This window comes from Microcaecilia unicolor, chromosome 11 (assembly GCF_901765095.1).
Source record: "Microcaecilia unicolor chromosome 11, aMicUni1.1, whole genome shotgun sequence".
Lineage (NCBI taxonomy): Eukaryota > Metazoa > Chordata > Amphibia > Gymnophiona > Siphonopidae > Microcaecilia > Microcaecilia unicolor.
The window spans coordinates 191,110,423-191,130,141 of record NC_044041.1 but is presented as its reverse complement, the minus strand read 5'-3'; the positions used below and the strand labels follow the sequence as shown (position 1 = coordinate 191,130,141).

Below are 19,719 nucleotides of genomic sequence, written 5' to 3'. Positions count from 1 at the left end.
ATCCCCGGTGTCGATACAGACGTCCTTGGTGCCTGCAGCAACTCATTCTTGCTACTTGCGCTGGCCCTGCAGGCTTCCATTTGCTGTGTCCCGCCCTTGCTGATGTCACTGCCTGTTTCCTGTCTGGTGGAATGTGGCAGCTGGAAGCCTGCAGGGCCGAGGAGGCCTGCACCGACACTGGGGAGGGAAGGGGTTCAGAGACAGGAGTGCGGAGGCCAGGATGCCGTGGAGGCAGGGGCGTAGCCAGACTACAGATTTTAGGTGGGCCTAGACAAGAAGTGGGTGGGCACCAAGTGTTCTCCCTCTCCCCCCGCCAAAAAATATCTCAGCTGGCGGGAAAACGCTTCTTTCCACCTTGGCAGTCTGCAGCAGGCATGCGCTGAAAACTTAGCATGCGCAGGTGCCGGTAACACGGAGAATAGCGTTTTTACTACCATCAGGGGGAAGTCTTCAGCTGGCGGAGCTTGGGCTCCCCACCAGCTACCGCTAAATGTGTGCTACTGTTGGGTGGGCCTGAGCCCTAAGTGGGTGGACCCCGGCCCACCCAGGCCCACCTGTGGCTACGCCACTGCGTGGAGGAGAGGGAGAAGATGTGGGGTAGGTGAAAAAAATCTATGTTCTTAAAAAATATCTCTGGGAAGATATTTATTGTGTGTGTGTGGGGGGGGGGGGGGGGGGAGTGCAGTGGTGTACCAAGGGGGGGCGGTGGGGGTGGTCCGCCCCGGGTGTACGCCGTCGGGGGGTGCCGCACACTGGTCAGCGTCGTTCGTTTCCATGCTCCCTCTGCCCCGGAACAGGTAACCTGTTCCGACCAGCGCGCAGCACCCCCCCCCCCAGCGGCGTGCACCCAGGGGGGAGGAGGTTCTTTCGCCAGGTGGGGGGTGTCCTTTCACCGGGGGGGGGGGGCTGCACGGGGTGGGCTCTGCACCCGGGGGGCGGGGCGCATCGGCGATCCGCCCCGGGTGTCAGCACCCCTAGGAACGCCACTGGGGGAGTGGCACTTGCGTGGGGGAGGGCCCATCCAGTTTACCTCTGGGCACTGCAGCTGGATGGGCCTGAGTCAAGAATGGGTGGGCCTGTGCCCATCCAGACCCACCTGTAGCTACACCACTGCATTGGGAGATTGCAGCAGGGACGGCCCTATCCCTGGGCAGCTGTTTTTTTTGCACATGGCCCCACTTTTCAGCCCCCCGCTGATTTGTTCAAATGAGGCTCTGCCACAGATCTTTGCACCCGGCCCCACATTCGCTGGGAAGTTTCTGAACCAACACTGACATTTATCACCTGAAACAAAACCAGAGAATATATGTGAGCAAATCAACCGATTGGACGCATGAATTTCAATTCAAATAAAAAAAAAAAAAAAAAGCAGCAATTTTTCTACTAGTCTTTGGAATACTAGTCACACCATGGGGCTCATTTTCAAAGCACTTAGGGCCACGCTGAGATAAAGGGGGGCCTGCAGTAACATCGGCAAGGGTTTTGGATGCTTGCCGAAGCCCCCTTTTACTGCAGTGGGTAAAAAGGCTGTTCTTTTTTTAAAGAAAATGGCCAGGGGGGAGGCTTTACTACCACCTATTAGGTGATGGTAAGGGCTCCTGTGTTAACCCAGCGGTAGCCAGGTAGCGCGCGGCACTGTCCAATTACCCCTGGGCAAGCCCTAGTGCTACAAAAATACAAAATACAAAATATTTTTGTAACACCAGAGATGCTACGTGCTGGGGGTGGGAACTAGCACCAGGCTCCTTCAGTAGCCCTGCAGTGGTCCCAATTTGGCACACGGCAAAGCAGCAGTGTCTGTACCGCTGCTTTGTAAAAGGGTCCCTTAAACACACAAAGTACCATAAGTACATAAGTACAGCCATACTGGGAAAGACCAAAGGTCCATCATCCCAGCATCCTGTTTCCAACAGTGGCCAATCAAGGTCGAAAGTACCTGGCAAGATCCCAAAAAAGTACAAAACATTCTATACTGCTTATCCCAGAAATAGTGGATTTTCCCAAGTCCATTTAATAATGGTCTATGGACTTTTCCTTTAGGAAGCTGTCCAAACCTTTTTAAACTCCGCTAAGCTAACCACCTTTACCACATTCTCTGGCAATGAATGCCAGAGTTTAATTACACCTTGAGTGAATAACACCCAACAGAAAGGACTTAACAAGGATCTGAGGTTCCTAGCCCATTATAAACCATAAAGCTGTATGTCTCTGTTGATCACCCTCCCCTCACCTATCCACACCCACCCTGTTAAAATATCAATGATATGCTTTGATGTCCCCATGCATACCTCCTACCCACCCCCATCCTCCCACCCTGTCAGACTGTCATAGTAATGCTTGAATGTTTTCACTTATAAACACTGTCAGCTAGCACATTTGCTTATTTCCGATCTGAGGAAGAAGGGCAACCTTCGAAAGCTAATCAAGAAATGTATTAAGTTATGCCCAATAAAAAAGGTATCATCTTATTTTCTTTTCCATGTTTTATTTTGTTTGATTTCTATTGATAACCTTAAGAGTGGACTAACACGGCTACTACACTCCTCTCACTTGAGTGAAGAAACATTTTCACCGATTTGTTTTAAATTTACTACATTGTAGTTTCATCGCATGCCCCCTAGTCCTAGTATTTTTGGAAAGCGTAAACAGACACTTCACATCTGCCCGTTCAACTCCACTCATTATTTTATAGACCTCTATCATTTCTCCCCTCAGCCGCCTTTTCTCCAAGCTTACTATGGTTACTATGGTTCTATACCGCAGCTGGTAAAAGGGAAGTCTCACTTTCCTACAGGAAATGGCCACGCGGCAAGTAAAGCATTTGCTACGTGGCCATTTCCGGGGAAGCCCTTAGCGCCACCCATTGAGGTGGCGGGTAAGGGCTCCCGCGCTAACCCGGTAGTAACTGGGTAGCATGCGGCACTGCCCGATTACCACCGGGTACACTCCGGCGCTACAAAAATAAATACATTTTTTTGTAGCGCCGGAGATGACGGCGCGTTAGGGGTGGGAAGGTACCGCCGGCGGTACTTCCTGTATAGTGAGCGGTAAGCCCAGGTCGGGCTTATCACCATTTAGTAAAAGGAGCCCTAAGTGCTTTGAAAATGAGCTCCCATGTATTTCAGTGAATTGTACCTTCATTTTAAGACATCGTTGAAAGGAAAAACGAGTTCTCAAAAACTATAATCTATGTAATCCACACTGAAAAAGGCGTCTTTACCACTTTAGAAGCAACCTGTAAATAAATTAAGAAAGCTACATAACAGTGTTTGCAAGGAAGGCTTCTCTTAATACCAGGGCTTTTTTGAGGGGGTACTGAGTACCGGCACCTTTTCCATTGTTTACTAAAATTGACCCATGGTCCCCAAGTTTTAATGAAAGCGCTCAGGCTCTACACACCAATTCTGCCTTGTCATAGATTCTGTGACTGGTTGCAGGGGGCCTGGTTAGTGTGGGGTGGGTTCCTCAGCGATTACCCCACCCCTGAAGGGTGGCCAGGCATTTGAGTACCAGCACCTTTTTCGCTAGAAAAAACACACTGCTCTTTAGGATTCCAGAATCTTGCTATTCTTTGGGGTTCTACGTGGAATGTTGCTACTCTCTGAGATTCTAGAATCTTGCTATTCTTTGGGGTTCTACATGGAATGTTGCTACTCTTTGAAATTCTGCATGGAATTTTGTCACTCTTTAGAAGGACTTTTTTTGAAGGGGTACTTGGGGATACCGGCACCTCTTCCATTGTCTGCTAAAATTGACCCACGGTCCCCAAGTTTTAATGAAAGAGCTCAGACTCTACACACCAATTCTGCCTTGTCATAGATTCCGTGACTGGCTGCAGGGGGCCTGGCTATTGTGGGGTGGGTCCCTCAGTGATCACCCCACCCCTGAAGGGTGGCCTGGCACTTGAGTACTGGCACCTTTTTCACTAGAAAAAACACACAGCTTAATACTCACACTCTTTTTGACGTTCGACCTTCTTGAAGCTTTCTGTTAAAATAAAAAGTGCTAGATAAGATAGACATTAATTATCAACAAATGTAAATTGTTAATAGTTAATAAGTAATCACTACTTACCAGCAGAGATGCCCTGGTGTCTACTTCTCTCTGACCACACGTGTTTTAAGGTTGACCTTTGTACGAATGCTACCAAAGCCCTTAAAAAAGGTGCAAGGCGAGAAACAAAAAGACCCAAGCATAATAATCATATAGGTACCACAAGAAAAAGGTATAACATGTATAACTATACAAATCAATCTCTTAAGTTAACAAAACATATTTTGCAAAATAAGAGGAAGAAGAATGAATATCCTGTATTTTTTTTATGCCTATTGGTGGTGGTGGAGAGGAAAACGATAACGGAATTCAAACATGCGTGGGATAAACATAAAGGAATCCTCCTCAGAAGGAAGGGATCCCCAGAAGCTTAGCCGGCGGTGGAAGGTGGGGATAGTGCTGGGCAGACTTATACGGTCCGTGCCAGAGCCAGTGGTGGGAGGCGGGGCAGGTGGTTGGGAGGTGGGGATAGTGCTGGGCAGACTTATACGGTCTGTGCCAGAGCCGGTGGTGGGAGGCGGGGCAGGTGGTTGGGAGGCGGGGATAGTGCTGGGCAGACTTATACGGTCTGTGCCAGAGCCGGTGGTGGGAGGCGGGGCAGGTGGTTGGGAGGCGGGGATAGTGCTGGGCAGACTTATACGGTCTGTGCCAGAGCCGGTGGTGGGAGGCAGGGCAGGTGGTTGGGAGGCGGGGATAATGCTGGGCAGACATATACGGTCTGTGCCCTGAAAAAGACAGGTACAAATCAAGGTAAGGTATACACAAAAAATGACACGTGAGTTTATCTTGTTGGGCAGACTGGGTGGACCGTGCAGGTCTTTTTCTGCCGTCATCTACTATGTTACTATGTTACTATATTGTAATAGAATGGATAGCATGGCTACCAGTCATTTATGGAGGTGACTGTTAAAACCCGGTGGGGTGTTTGCAAACATATTTTCAAGTGGAAACTCACTGCAGACTGTTTTTTTCCCTTGAAAATCTGAAGGTTGGAGGGTCTTGCGGGTATATTTTATTAATAAATAAGTAAATACATCCTTAAGCATGGACTCGGCTATACAGCAGGGGGCAAAGTCCGTTCTGTGAATGACAAGTGGGGATTTCAAAATGTCTTAGGTCTGCTCTCCCCCTGTTCCCAGTGCCCCTTTCTGGCACAGGAGAAGGGACATTTTTGGCCCTTGGGTTTACCTGGCTAAGCCGTAATTACCTTGCCAGATCTTTTGAAAGTAGCCCTTTACATACTTTCAGTTGCCATAATATGTTAAATTCTTACGTTTGGTCACCATGAAGGGGGACCCACATTTCACTCTTTTCCCCCAGAGAGAGTTGGTTTACATAAGGCAATAAGGCCAGATGTCTTCAAAGATTATTTGGGAAAACAATCCTTTTGGGGGGGGGGGGGGGGGTTGTTAGCATGGACACTGAAAGAATTCTTTGTCCTCCCATCTTAAGACTGTCACTCGCTCTCTGGGGTCCCACTTGCTAAGGTGGAGCATAGGTCGACGCAATCGTTCAAAGGCGATTGAGATCTTAGGGGGGCTAAACGTTCACCTATATGTATCTATACAGAGATCGATCAAGTTTTTACAAAGTCCATACAGAAAGGCCTGGAGGCCTGAACCCAGCCACCCTCACGTGAACTCCCGGCCTCTCACCGCACAGTCTCTCTGAAGCATGAATGACGCCGAGTCAGCGACATGGGGGCGGTGGGGGGAGGGGAAGAGAAGGAATGGGAGAAATAAATAAATAACTCTCTGAGCAGGGATGCTGGGTGCTCCTCCCCCTCTCTTGTTCCCTAGCTGTACCCTAGCAACACCATCTGTTGCCATGGAGAGTGGAGCTCTGCCTTCCCCCACTCGCTACCCCCTTCCCTTTGGTGTGATGGAGCTCTAGTGGCAAAAAAAAAGCCCTGATGCAGCAGCACCTCATTCCAAAGCAGGGGTCCCTGGCATGCTCCGAAGACAGACACCAGCCACTCTACTAGGAATGCAGTCGGTTTGTAGGATGGAGTGGGAGGAGGGGAGAAAGTGTAGATGGGACACAGACACACTGTTAAAACAAGCTCCTTGCGAAAAGCACCATATTCTCAGCAGGGAAAGGGAAGATTTTCTCCTGGGAATTAATGAAAACCCCCCCCCCGATTGCTATAAACCAAGATCAGGCTTTATATCAGGGCTTCCCAAACCTGCCGGCCATACAGCCATCTGGGGTTCAGGATATAAAAGAATGTGCATGAGATCAATGTACCTTTGTTGAGTCTCAAGTGTATCTCATGCATATTTATTGTGGATATCCTGAAAATCCAACTGACAGTGGGATCCCCAGGGGACAGATTTGGGAAGTTCTGCCTTACCTGGAGGTGGTATGAAGGCTCACCATCTCCCCTCCCTCATCTGGCACATGCAGACATCATCTCTCTCTACTGTTTGTCTCTGCAGAACCTGAAGTCTTTCCTTTACCAATGCACCCAAACAAAAATGTTCATGAAAAAAAAATCATTTTCTTAAAATGAAATTAAAAAGACAAAAACATGCATACAACAACAAAAAAAAAAGAGACACCTTTTGCAATAACTTATGCTGTAGATTTTAATGCCAATCCTTTGCCAGCAAGAAAAACGGTGTGAGGGTAAAACGGTGAATACTTTGCAAAATCATCCTCTAATGAAAAAATATGAAAAATGAAATGCACAAATCGTTCACCAGGCAGAGAGGAATGTTTGGGAAAGAGGTGGAGAGAAATTTCTACATATCTCTAGCTACAACACAGTCCCCTTCTTTGAACTGTTCCAAGTTCTCTGATGAAGCTTATTCAGTGGAAACTAGAGTGCCTTCCTGCAAATTTATCAGACAGGCCATCGGGAGCAGGAGGAGCACACGGAGTGCTAAAAGGGCTATTATAAACATTTTATTAAAAGTTTAGAATTAATCTTGGCAGATGTAACTTGACATTGCAGACAGCGCATGGAAATGCCAATAAACTTGCAAAGCGAGGATAGGCGCTTCACAGTTTATTCAGGTATTTGCTTTACTGCCTTTTGTCAATGGCTTCAGGGCAAAAGAGGAAAGGAAGCAAAGGAGAAAAAAAAAGTGCAAAAAAATTAACAATTTCTGTTACACGTACAAAAGAAAAATTACACAACTAACCAGCAGAAACTAAGTGGTAACACTGGTAATTGGGAAGCAAAGCCAGAGCTAGACAGGCTTCTACAGTCTGTGCCCTGATCATAGACGCCGACTCCGTGGGTGCTGTGGGTGCTCGAGCACACCCAATATTTTGCCGACCAGAAGTTCCCTTCCAGCCCAGAATTTTAAAAGTCCCTCCCTCCGAGTTCCAGGGCCGTCCGTCCGTCCCTCCCTCCCTCCGAGTTCCAGGGCCCCCCCCCCCACGCCCCTCCATCCCTCCGTCCGTCCAAATTTTAAAAGACATCTTCTTACCTCATTGGGTGTTACGGCAGCAGCCGCACGCAGTGAAAAGTGTGCAGGCTCGCACTTCAGCCTTCCCTCGTCTGTCTCTCAGCTCTGGTCTTGCCCTTGCGGAAACAGGAAATGAGGGCAGGACCAGAGCTGAGAGACAGACGAGGGAAGGCTAAAGCGCGAGCCTGCACGCTTTTCACTGCATGCAGCTGCCGCCGTAACACCCCGACGAGGTAAGAAGATGGCTTTTAAAATTTGGATGGACGGAGGGATGGAGGAGCGGGGGGGCTGGAACAGGGGGGGGAGGGGAGGGGGGAATGCACCACTTGTAAAAAAAAAAAAAATTCAGCACCCCCAATCATTTTAAAAACTCGGCTCCTATGGCCCTGATCATAGCCTGCATAGATATAGATGGGCTGGACTGGGGCTTTTCAAGGGCTTCGATGACATCTTCATAAGTTTTAGAACAAGGACAGTGCTGGGCAGACCTCTACGGTCTATGCTCTGAAAATAGCATGAACAAATCAAGATCAGGTATGCATATGTTGCATCACCTCATACCTGTATGTAATGAGTTTATCTACTCGGGCAGACTAGATGGACCATACAGGTCTATCTATATCTGCTGTCATCTACTAAGTTACTATGCAACCATAAACAGAGAAGCGAGAGTAGCATAGAGCACATCATACTCAAGGGTCCACTATGTCTTCAAAAACCTTGAAAAGAAAAGAAAAGTTTTAAAACTCTGTTTAAAGTTGCAGTAACAAGATCATATCCGCAAATAAGCAGGAACATCATTCCAAAGCGACAGAGCAGCAAAGACAAAAGTAGCCTCATCACAAGATCTCGAAATAGGGTTGCCAACTAGATCCAGACTCACCCGACAGATATGATCCAGTTCTGGGCTTACCCCATTGCATGCAGGGACTTGTGGTTCTCATTTCCCCATTGGATTCCCTACGAAAAGCAAGGCTACAAGTCCCTACATGCATTGGGGGTAAGCCCAGGACTGGATCAACCCTGTCGGGCACATCTGGATCTAGTTAGCAACTCTATCTCGGAACAGGGGGCAAGTGACATCGGATTTTACGTTTCAGCTGAATTGGTTAAGAAGAATGTACTGGGACAAGATGGCTGGATAAACACAAGGGAAGGCCAATAATGAAAGCCTTAGGTGCAGGCAGTAGTTCTAAAAGTGATCGGAAACCAGTGGCTCTTCCTTGGCCAGCAAAGGGGTAAGGTAGTCAAATTTATCCGCATGGTATAAAAGTCTCACTCTTGTGTTCTGCACAGTCTACAATCTCTTCAAGGATTTCTGTTTCACTGCAACTTTCATGCCCCAGGGGCTTTATTGGTTATATGTGTGTGTATGAAGGCCATATGTAAAAGCTGTGTATGAAGGCCATATGTAAAAGCTGTGTATGAAAGCCACACGGGTGCCATGGACGTCCCCCAAGATGCTACAGCCTTTTCCTTTTGTTCCAAGACAACTTCTTCAACACACATGTGCAAACACAACATCAGGCTGCTCCCCCCGGGAAGCCACAGTCATGCTACGACAGCTCCTGACCTCCTGTAAAATTTCTCTTGTTAAGGGTGGACGCTTCTTTCTGTGCACCGCTCGGAAACAGCTATATATATTGCTTGGAATGCGCATTGGAATACAAATGAGCTCACTGTAATACATTTGCATAGGATTCCCATTGGCTGCTACCATGAATAGTAAAAAGCATGCAGAACTCTTTTGTGCATTTCTCATTGAATACCGTGCTCGCTGAACCGGTCAAGATTGCACGTTGCTGGCATGGTAAGCTTTGTGCATCTGGCCTAAAATCAGCTGTTCTGTCTTGCTCCGTTCAATTGGAAGTGTATTCCAAAACTATGGACCTGCTACTTGAAAAGTACTGCCTGTAAATCATATGAGCTAACTGTATGGAAAGAAGGCACATCCAATAAGTTTTTCTCTGCATAGCACAATGTTTACTCACATGGGCAGGCGGTACACCCACTCAGCACATCACCTCTTTCTTAATACATACAAGCTCTGCAAAGCAGCACACTTGACACAAGAAATGTGGAGACTTGCAAGGCTGCAGCTGTATTATTAACCATCTGACACTATTGTATACACCAGCCACCGTTCCTTTCCAACTGGGTGGTTGTGTCTCCTGAAGATGCATACTGACCTGCCATGTTGTTATGTAGCTAGGTCATGTGGACAGTTCATCCTTAAGTGACAGGACAGCTCTAATTCATGCTCCCAGGTGTACATTGACCTGCCTTGTTGTTATCCAGCTAGGACAGGTGACAAGTCTGGCTTTTAGTGGCAAGGCTGCACCAATTCATGCCCACTTTGACATCCAGCTGTGCATCTCTGCAGGACAGCTTAGTTCCATGCCTGCCTTCCTCTTCACTTAGGTGTTTCTGCAGCATTCAGGCTCCTGTTCTATACCCAAAGTCCTTGAGTCAACTTCAGCGCAAAGCTGCCTTTTTCACAAAATGCTTCGCTGATGTTTCTTTGGCTTGTGTGCTTCTGCCACAGATCAAGGTAGGGAAGTCTGCTGCCCCCCCCCCCCCCCCCCCCCATACAACATAAGGGATTAAACATCACAGCTGAACTTAGGTACCCAATCACAACAGTTAGGATGCTGGTCCAAAGCCTCACCAGTGCCATTGAGAAGCCGGCCTTTTGTTACCTGAGACAAGAGAGGATGATCCTTCTGAACATTCAAGGTGGAGCAAGGAGCAGTCCACTAGGAGTAGGTCTAGTGGTTAGTGCAGCAGACCATGATGCTGGGGGAACTGGGTTTGTTCCCACTGCAGCTCCTTGTGACTCTGGGCAAGTCACTTAACCCTGCATTGACCCAGGTACAAATAAGTACCTGAATATATGTAAACCTCTTTGAATGTAGTTGCAAAAACCTCAGAAAGGCGGTATATCAAGTCCCAGTTCCTTTTCTCTATTTGAGATTCTACATGGAATGTTGCTATTCCACTAGCAACATTCCATGTAGAAGCCTGCCCTTGCAGATCAGCAATGCAGCCACGCAGACTTCTGTTTCTGTGAGTCTGACGTCCTGCACATACATGCAGGACGTCAGACTCACAGAAACCTGCGCGGCTGCGTTGCTGATCTGCAAGGGCAGGCTTCTACATGGAATGTTGCTAGTGGAGGAGTAGCCTAGTGGTTAGTGCAGCGGACTCTGATTCTGGGAAACTGGGTTCGATTCCCACTGTAGCTCCTTGTGACTCTGGGCAACTCACTTAACCCTCCATTGCCCCAGGTACAAATAAATACCTGTATATACTATGTAAACCGCTTTGAAAGTAGTTGCAAAAACCACAGAAATGCAGTATATCAAGTCTTGCTGTCGGCAATGATGTTACCTGAGTTTTAAAAACATTGCAGAAAGACAGACTCAAAGTGTTGGTTTACTCACTTTTCCAAGGCAAGTAACAGTACATATTACAGTACCTCTACATTCCACTTTCTGGAATGCAATGCCTGAAAGGCTCCGCTTAACACAAGACTACCTCTACTTCAGGAAGCAGGTGACAGCTTGGCGTTTCAACCAAGCCTTTAACGGAAGAAGTAACTAACTTGTTGGTCTCACTCACACACACAAGGAGTGACACGGGCTGCACATACTGCCACAGGACATGTTTACCCACTCCTACCCTAGCTGAGATAATATTTAACCATCTCTCTGACCTCATGTGCACCTTTCTTTAAATTAGTCACCTTACTTTTTAACTCTTCTTACTCTCTTTCCTATCTATCGGCTAGGTTTACTAAGTGGCGCTATGGGTGCATCAGGGGCGTAGTCAGACATTGGCGGGAGGGGGGGTCCAGAGCGTGAGGTGAGGGGGCACATTTTAGCCCCACCCCCCGCCATTGCCAACCTCCTGCCGCTGCCATCACCACCAACAACTCTGATCCCCCCTGCCGACGCCCCTCTCGACCGCCTCCCCCGCCATTGCCGACGCCTACCTTTGCCCCAATCCCCGCCAGCCGAGATCCTCTTCTTCCTTTGTTCTGTTTCTGTGTCTGACGTCCTGCACGTTGTACGTGCAGGACGTCAGACTCACAGAAACAGAACCAGCAAAGGTAGGCGATGGCGACGGCAGGTTAGCAGCGGGAGAGGAGGTCAACAGGGTCGTCGGCAAGGGGGTCCAGGGCCAAATCTACGGGGGCCCGGGCCCCCTTGGCCCCACGTAGCTACGCCCCTGGGGTGTGTTAGCATTTTTAACATGCGTAAATGGTGTATGCGTATTAAACGCTAATGCGCCCATAGAAGTGTATAGGTGCATTAGCATTTAATGCGCCTTAAATTTACAGGCACGTTAAAAATGCTAATGCACCTTAGTAAACATACCCCTATATGTTCCATCTTTGCTTACACCCTTCGCTGTCAATTAAAACATTTTATTACGTACTAGTAAGGAAGGCCCGTTTCAAATCGCAATGAAACGGGCGCTAGCAAGGCTCCCCTCCGTCCCTTTGTATCTCCGTGTGTCGCCGGCCCCCCTGCAGCCTCCGTGCGAATGTGTGACCCCGGCCCTTTTGGCACACCCCCCGTGTGCTCCGCCCTCGACGTCATCGCGTTTTGACGCGAGGGCAGAGCAGAGGTACAGTGCAGTACAATGTTGGAGCTGAGAATGTGCTCCGCCCTCAACATCATAACGTTTGACGCGAGGGCGGGGCCCACAGACTGTGATTTTCTGTGGCTTCAGAGCTTCGAACTTACGAACCTGGCTTCAGTGACGTCAGTGCAAATAGAACGTTGAGGGTGAGTTTTATATATATAGATTGTGTTGACATTGTAAGTAGTCTACTATGCCATACTTTGTATTGTTAGTTGAATATTTTTTACTGCTGTAATTGCCTATTGCCCATGTTTGATCTATTCTTACTGTACACCGCCTTGAGTGAATTCCTTCAAAAAGGCGATAAATAAATCCTAATAAATAAATTAAATATTGTCCTTTTTACATTTTATTAAATGTATTTATTTAAAACATTTATAAAACTGCCCATCCATTACTTTTCTCAATGGTCTGCCATATAACAAATGCCATAGTAAAATCATAAACACAACATAAAACAAATTTCATTTAAAAAAGAATCCAAACCTTCCTGCTAATAGACCTAGAAACCCAATAGTACCCCAATTCCCCCTTTAGTACAGCCAAGGCCGCCGAGAGGGGGGAACAGAGGGGACAAAATTCCCCGGGCCCGGGCCTCCAGGGGGGGGCCCGGCACCGCCGCCGCTGCCGCAGTCCAGCCCACCCGCCCTCTGTTGCTCACTGGCATTGAACTTAAGCGTCTCCTCACCTTCGAAAGCGCAGCAAGCAGCGGCAGACCACTCCTTCCTTCCGTGTCCCGCCCTCGCCTGACCTAACTTCCGCAAGAGCGGGACACGGAAGGAAGGAGTGGTCTGCCGCTGCTTGCTGCGCTTTCGAAGGTGAGGCGCTTAAGGTCAGTGCAGAGGGCCCGGGGGTGGAGAGAGGGCCTGGCCCGGTGGAGGGGGGCCCAGTGACCTCAGGTGGGGGGGCCCAGGGGCGGCCTTGTCTCGGGCCTGGCCCAGTCTCTCGGCGGCCCTGAGTACAGCCCCTACTGCACAGCATCTCAGCATTCAAATGCTTTTCAAACTTGAATCTAAGGAGGTCTTTTACTAAAGGTTAGCTCGAGTTATCTGCAGCAGGGCCCATAGGAACAAAATGGGACCTGCTGCAGATAACTCAAGCAAACCTTTAGTAAAAGACCCCCTAAAAAAATCGTACCTGAGGCATTAGAAGCGAGTTACATACCCAAGGTGTTATGTGTGGAAACAGCAGGATTTGAACCCTGGCTTCCCCACCTCTAAGACCTGCTGCTATAAACCCTAGACTTCCTTACACCCAGTGATGATCCTAGGTCGGCTGCCACCCGGAGTGGATCGCCGATGCGCACCCCCCCCCCCCCCCCCCCCCCCCGGGGTGCCTTCTTAGCTGCTGGGAGCAGCCGCGCGGCTCTCGGCTCCGCTGGCTCCCTGCTCCCTCTGCCCCATAACAGGAAGTAACCTGTTACGAGGCAGAGGGAGGAGGCAACCAGCGGAGCCGACAGGCGCACGGCTGCTCTCTGTACCCCTCCAGCAGCGTGCACCCGGGGTGGACCGACCCGCCCGTGGTACGCCGCTGCTTACACCTCCACTTCCTGCTGCATTCTTGCCTGACATGCAGCAATTTCCGGCATAAATCAGCACCACATTGCCTTCACGATTTACTCAGCTCCACGCTGGTGACAGTGACTCAGTTAGAGGAGCTTTTCCAGCACTTCAAACATAAAACATCTCCTTCGCAATGAAATAAAAGGGGCCCTTGATACGATTACGTTGCACTTCTAACTGAATCTCTAAAGAATTGACTAGTACATGTACCTTCAGAGTCACCAAGGTCATACCAGCAGGATGTGTTTATCCATTCCTACCCTCGCTGAGATAATATTTAAGCACCTCCCTGACCTCTTGTGCAACTTTCTTGAAATTAGTGCCCTTATTTGCTGACTCCTCATACCTATCTATCCCTCCTGTTTACTAAAGCTCAGCTCAAGTTATCTGCAGCGGGGCCCATTTTATTCCTATGGGCCCTGCTGCAGATACCTTGAGCTAAGCTTTATTTATTTGATTTATTTGTTACATTTGTATCCCACATTTTCCCACCTATTTGCAGGCTCAATGTGGCTTTCATAGTACCGTAAGGCCAGTGGCGTACCAAGGGGGGGGGCGGTCCGCCCCGGGTACACGCCGCTGGGGGGGGGGGGGTGCCGCGCACCTGCCGGCTCTTCGTTTTTATGCTCCCTCTGCCCCAGAACAGGTTAAATAATGTCCAGTACAAGCTTTGGATCCGTTGTGTTGCAGGGTTCGGGCATTTAAGTTGGGTCGGTAGGATATGCCTTTTTGAACAGGTAAGTTTTTAGTGATTTCCGGAAGTTTAGGTGGTCAAACGTTGTTTTCACTGCGTTTGGTAATGCGTTCCAGAGTTGTGTGCCTATATAGGAAAAGTTGGATGCATAAGTTGATTTGCATTTGAGTCCTTTGTAGCTTGGGTAGTGGAGGTTTAGGTATGTTCGTGTTGAACCTGTTGTGTTTCTGGTTGGCAGGTCTATGAGGTCTGTCATGTATCCCGGGACTTTGCCGTTGATAATTTTATGAATCAGGGTGCAGATTTTGAACGTGATACATTCTTTAGTAAACAACCCCCAATTACTCACATCAGTGGTGTACCAAGGGGGAGGCGGTGGGGGCGGTCCGCCCCGGGTGCACGCCGCTGGGGGGTGCCGCGGCGCACGCCTGTCGGCTCTGAGTTCTCTAACTTCGCTCGTTTGCTGCAGCTCCCTCTGCCCCGGAGCAGGTTACTTCCTGTTCCGGGGCAGAGGGAGCTGCAGCGAACGAGCAAAGTTAATGAACTCGGAGCCGACAGGCGCGTGCCGCGGCACCCCCACCAACGGCGTACACCCGGGGGGGGTGTCATTTTGCAGGGGGGGCACGCTGCACCCGGGGGGGGTGCATCGGCGATCGACCCCGGGTGCAATCCGGGCTAGGAACGCCACTGGCTCACATCGTAGGCTGTCTATTACAGTGTTTTATTATGTATTGTGTTGACACTGTCATGTAGCAAACTATGCCATACCTTGTATTGTAATTTGAATCATTTTTACTGTCTATTACATAAAGTATTGCCATGCTGGGAGAGACCAAAGATCCATCAAGCCCAGCATCCTGTTTCCAACAGTGGCCAATCCAGGTCACAAATACCTGGCAAGATCCCAAAAAAGTACAAAACATTTTATACTGCTTATCCCAGAAATAGTGGATTTTCCCCAAATCCAGTTAATAATGGTCTATGGACTTTTCCTTTAGGAAGCCGTCCAAACCTTTTTTTAAACTCCGCTAAGCTAACCACCTTTACCACATTTTCTGGCAACGAATTCCAGAGTTTAGTTACACATTGAGTGAAGAAAAAGTTTCTCCGATTCGTTTTAAATGTACTACATTGTAGCTTCATCGCCTGCCCCCTAGTCCTAGTATTTTTGGAAAGCGTGAATAGACGCTTCACATCTACCCGTTCAACTCTACTCATTATTTTATAGACCTCTATCATATCTCCCCTCAGCCGCCTTTTCTCCAAGCTGAAGAGCCCCAGCCGCTTTAGCCTTTCCTCATAGGGAAGTCGTCTCATCCCCTTTATCATTTTTGTTGCCCTTTTGCTTATGTTTGACTTATTCTTGCTGTGCACCGCCTTGAGTGAATTCCTTCAAAAAGGCGGTAAATAAATCATAATAAATAAATACATTTCTCAGAACCTACTTCATACCAATGGCAGAATTGTTAGCCCATTAAAATGTTCTATTACTGACAACCTGCCTGATTTTGCATTGACAACCGAACTTTTTTTCCTTTACAGATTTTAGAGACACAGGTTGTACCCAGTGGCGTAGCAGGGGGACTGCCACCCGGGGCGGGGCGGTTCACCATTGCACCCTCCCCCCCCCCGGGTGCAGCACGATGACACCCCCCCCCCACCAGCTCCCGCACCCTACCTTTAAAAAGAATATCGGGAGGCGAGGCGCAGCACCTCGCGCCTGCCCTGCACGTAAAAGAAATGTGGACCGTTGGGCCTTCTCTCGCTCTGTCTGTCCCGCCGTTGCAGAAATAGGAAGTTGCGTCAGCGGAGGGCGGGACAGACAGAGCGAGGGAAGACCCGACGGTCCACATTTCTTTTACGTGCAGGGCAGGCGCGAGGCGCTGCGCCTCGCCTCCCGATATTCTTTTTAAAGGTAGGGTGCTGGAGCTGGTCGGGGGGGTCGATTCGCCGAGGGGGGGGAGCTGGCAGGGAGCACCCCCCCCCCCTGAGCTGACACCCGGGGCGGACCGCCCCTCCCACCCCCCCTTGCTACACCATTGGTTGTACCATTCCTTTTTGTGCATGGCTGGACTTACTGTGCTGGCATTCCTCTTCCCCCTCTCCCTTTAGCAACCAAGGGATAGCCCCCTCCCCCCCTCCCCAAATCCCTAGTAGGTTAGCCCAGGGCACTGGACAGAGGAGCACCATTGCTGGTAGCAACTTTATTGACAGGGCATTTTTTCTGCATGGTTTTTTTTTTACTGATTATCTGTAAATTTGCAGACCCTTGGCAACTCTGGCTAGTGGTGAGTACCGTCACCTTCCTGGGTGAAAGGAACGAGAAAATAAGACAGGGGGGAGACAAACAAACTCCTAGCTTTATCATTAAACCAGCTCCCAGCCCAGGACTCTTGAATTAAAAGTGCCCACATCCCTGCAATGAAATGTATACGATAAAGATTTGACATACTAAAGAGCCTGTGAACTTACATATTTTAAATGCCAGACTTAGAAAAGTTGCCTGTGTCACTTAAAGGAAAGCCGTTATTCTGACCCATTTTGGCTTTGCTCATGAGACTGACCAAAAATGTTTGAAAAAGGGCTAAAAAAAAAAAAAAAAAGCTTAACCTGGAAGAAGAAAATAAACCAGTCTGAGCAATCCCAGGACCACACTACTGTACCTGCTACTACCAGCTTCTCAGAGCGGCCTGGCAACGCCTCCTCCTCAGTGGGTAGCACGGTTTTGCTGGGCATGACTGTAGAAGAGGTGGGAAGCACTGTTCTAATGGAGGGCAAAGTCTGGGGAGTTATTTCTGCCACGAGAATGGAGGCTGCGAGTCGGTTTATATATATTTGGAATGTGGGAGTGGCCACGGGGAAATGTGCTAAGCAGTAGTAGGGTTGGAACACAGCCTGGTTGTTTCTTGTTTTTTGGGGTCAAACCATTTTTACTGAGATTGTACAGTTGCATATCAATATGAATTAAGTAATCAGAAATCGACACAACTGCACTTTAGCATGTGGACATGTGATAAGACAAGCCTCTTTTTAAAAAAAAAATGAGCATTCCAAGCTATGTTGAAAAAGCATATTTTTTTCAGAAAAGATAATGAATAGATAAGTAAATAAATAAATAAAAATAGGAGTCTGCATGGATAATAAAGATAACGGGAAATTCACTGTTAGGTTGAAGGAGAGGTTAAAGTTCAAAAACATTAATATTGTTTCTTTAAATGACTTGGATTTATTTTTTAAACCCTGCAGTTTCCTCCTGCTTCTTTTGGCTTCTGGTTTATTGCGTGCAGGGACCAAAAGGCGTGGAAGGGCTAACGTGTGAGCAGCATGCACCCAATCCAGGGGCGTAGCCAGACCTCACAGTGGGACGGGGCCAGAGCCCGAGGTTGGGGGCACATTTTGAGTGCCGCCCCGCTGCCCCCCCCCCCACCGCCATGCCTCGCCATGCCTCACCTCCTCACTGCTTCCCCTCACAAACAAACCCCCGCCAGCCGAAGCCTTCTTCAGCGCGGTCTCCGACGCAGCCGCGTTCGCTGCCTGCCCCCTGCTCTTCTTTCTTCTTGCTCCTCCTGTGCACTCTGATGAAATTTGCAGGGGCCCAGGCCCCCGTGGCCCCTCGTAGCTACGCCCCTGATCCAATCAGAACTGCTGCTAGGGCAGTGCAGGTGCCGGGTGGTAATTCTGATTTTGACGCATGCTGAACCCATGGTAGAAAATAATTTTCTACTGCGGGGATGCTCCCGGCAGTAACCGGCAGTTTGCCCACACTGGCGCACGCTGCACGGTTTACCGCGTGGTTAGTGTGTGAGCCCATAGCACTAGGCAGGAGCTAATTCTGATATTAGCTCAGGCCCATTAAAAAATAGCCCTTTTCCCAGCTGCGGAAGAAAATAGCCTAGTGCAGGGGTAGGCAACTCCGGTCCTCGAGAGCCACAGGCAGGTCAGGTTTTCAGGATATCCACAATGAATATGCATGAACTTGATTTGCATACACTGCCTCCATGGTATGCAAATCTATCTCCTGCATATTCATTGTGGATATCCTGAAAACCTGACCTGCCTGCGGCTCTTGAGGACCGGAGTTGCCTACCCCTGGCCTAGCGCGCCCCTAAAAGATGTACCTACACTACCACAGGCCACCATGGCTTTGTAAAAGGACTCTGCAGTGCCCTAGGAAAATAAGAACTAGGGCTCCGTGCATACTGTAAGACAAAACCAGGACTGGATCAGCCTCTTATACTGACTTGGATGAGATGTTTACTGCAAAATTTAGGGGCCCTTTTACTAAGCTGCGCTAAAACGTGGGCCTGTGGTAACAGTAGCGAGGAGCTTTCCTATGTGCTGAGGCCACATTTAGTGCAGCTGTAAAATGACCGCAATTTCTATTTCTCCATTGATGGCCATGTGCTAATTTCCCAATTAACGCTTGGCCATTAGTGGGAGAGCCCCTTCCCGTCACCTATTTTCTAGGTGGCAAGGGCTCACGCACTAACCCCGCAATAATTGGGCAGCAGGCAGCAATGTATCTGCGCTACTCAATTAGTGCAAGGGACACCTACTCTCTGCCTCCAAACATGCCCCTGCGCTAAAAAGGAAAATCTATTTTTATTGATTTATTAGGATTTATTTATTGTCTTTTTGAAGGAATTCACTGAAGGCAGTGTACAGTAAGAATAGATCAAACATGAGCAATAGGCAATTACAGAAGTAGAAATATTCAAATAACAATACAAAGTATGGCATGGGATACTATGTACAATGTCAACGCAATACGTAATAGAACATTTTAATTGCTAGTGAAGGGTAAAGCAAAGATGGAACATATAGATAGGAAAGAGAGTAAGAAGAGTTAGAAAGTAGGTGACTAATTTAAAGAAAGTTGCACATGAGGTCAGAGAGATGGTTAAATATTATCTCAGCTAGGGCAGGAGTGGATAAACATGTCCTGCTGCAGTATTTTAACACTTGGATAACGCACACCGATCCCATAACCAGGGCCGCCGAGAGACTGGTACTGCCCGGTGCAAGGCTGCCCCCGGGGCCTCGCCCCCGCCGCCCCCACCTGAGGTTGTTGTCACCGCCCCCCTCCGTCCACCACCTGGCCAGGCCCCCCTGAATTCAAATTCATAGCGCCATCACCTCGACCTCCCCTTTGGGCCTCCCTCCCTGCGTCCCGCCCTCACGCAAGTTACATCAGACGAGGGCGGGACACGGGATGGAGGTCCGAAGGGAGTTGATCTGCAGACTGCCAACGCTGCTGCGCTTCTTTCACACGGAGCTGAGGTAGAGGTGAGGCGCTATGATGGTGGTGACAGAGGGGGGTGGGTGGAGGGGACTGCGGCGCCGG

General features: G+C 48.9%; 1 protein-coding gene across 4 annotated transcripts in view; it reads right to left on the bottom strand.

Moving 5' to 3' along the window:
* The window catches only part of LOC115480505 (peptide methionine sulfoxide reductase MsrA 1-like), an 83,379-nt gene extending 66,198 nt beyond the window's left edge, over positions 1 to 17,181 (bottom strand). For 2 of the 4 annotated variants that reach the window (XM_030219229.1, XM_030219230.1), the window contains exon 1: positions 17,039 to 17,181. In XM_030219229.1, coding sequence (XP_030075089.1) covers positions 17,039 to 17,111 — 73 coding nt within the window. In that variant the 5' untranslated portion in view covers positions 17,112 to 17,181. Of the gene's footprint in view, positions 1 to 1,096; positions 1,285 to 3,954; positions 3,988 to 4,074; positions 4,155 to 17,038 lie in introns of all 4 variants that reach the window. The other 2 variants (XM_030219231.1, XM_030219232.1) reach the window with 2 other exon arrangements.
* Positions 17,182 to 19,719: the final 2,538 nt, after the last annotated feature.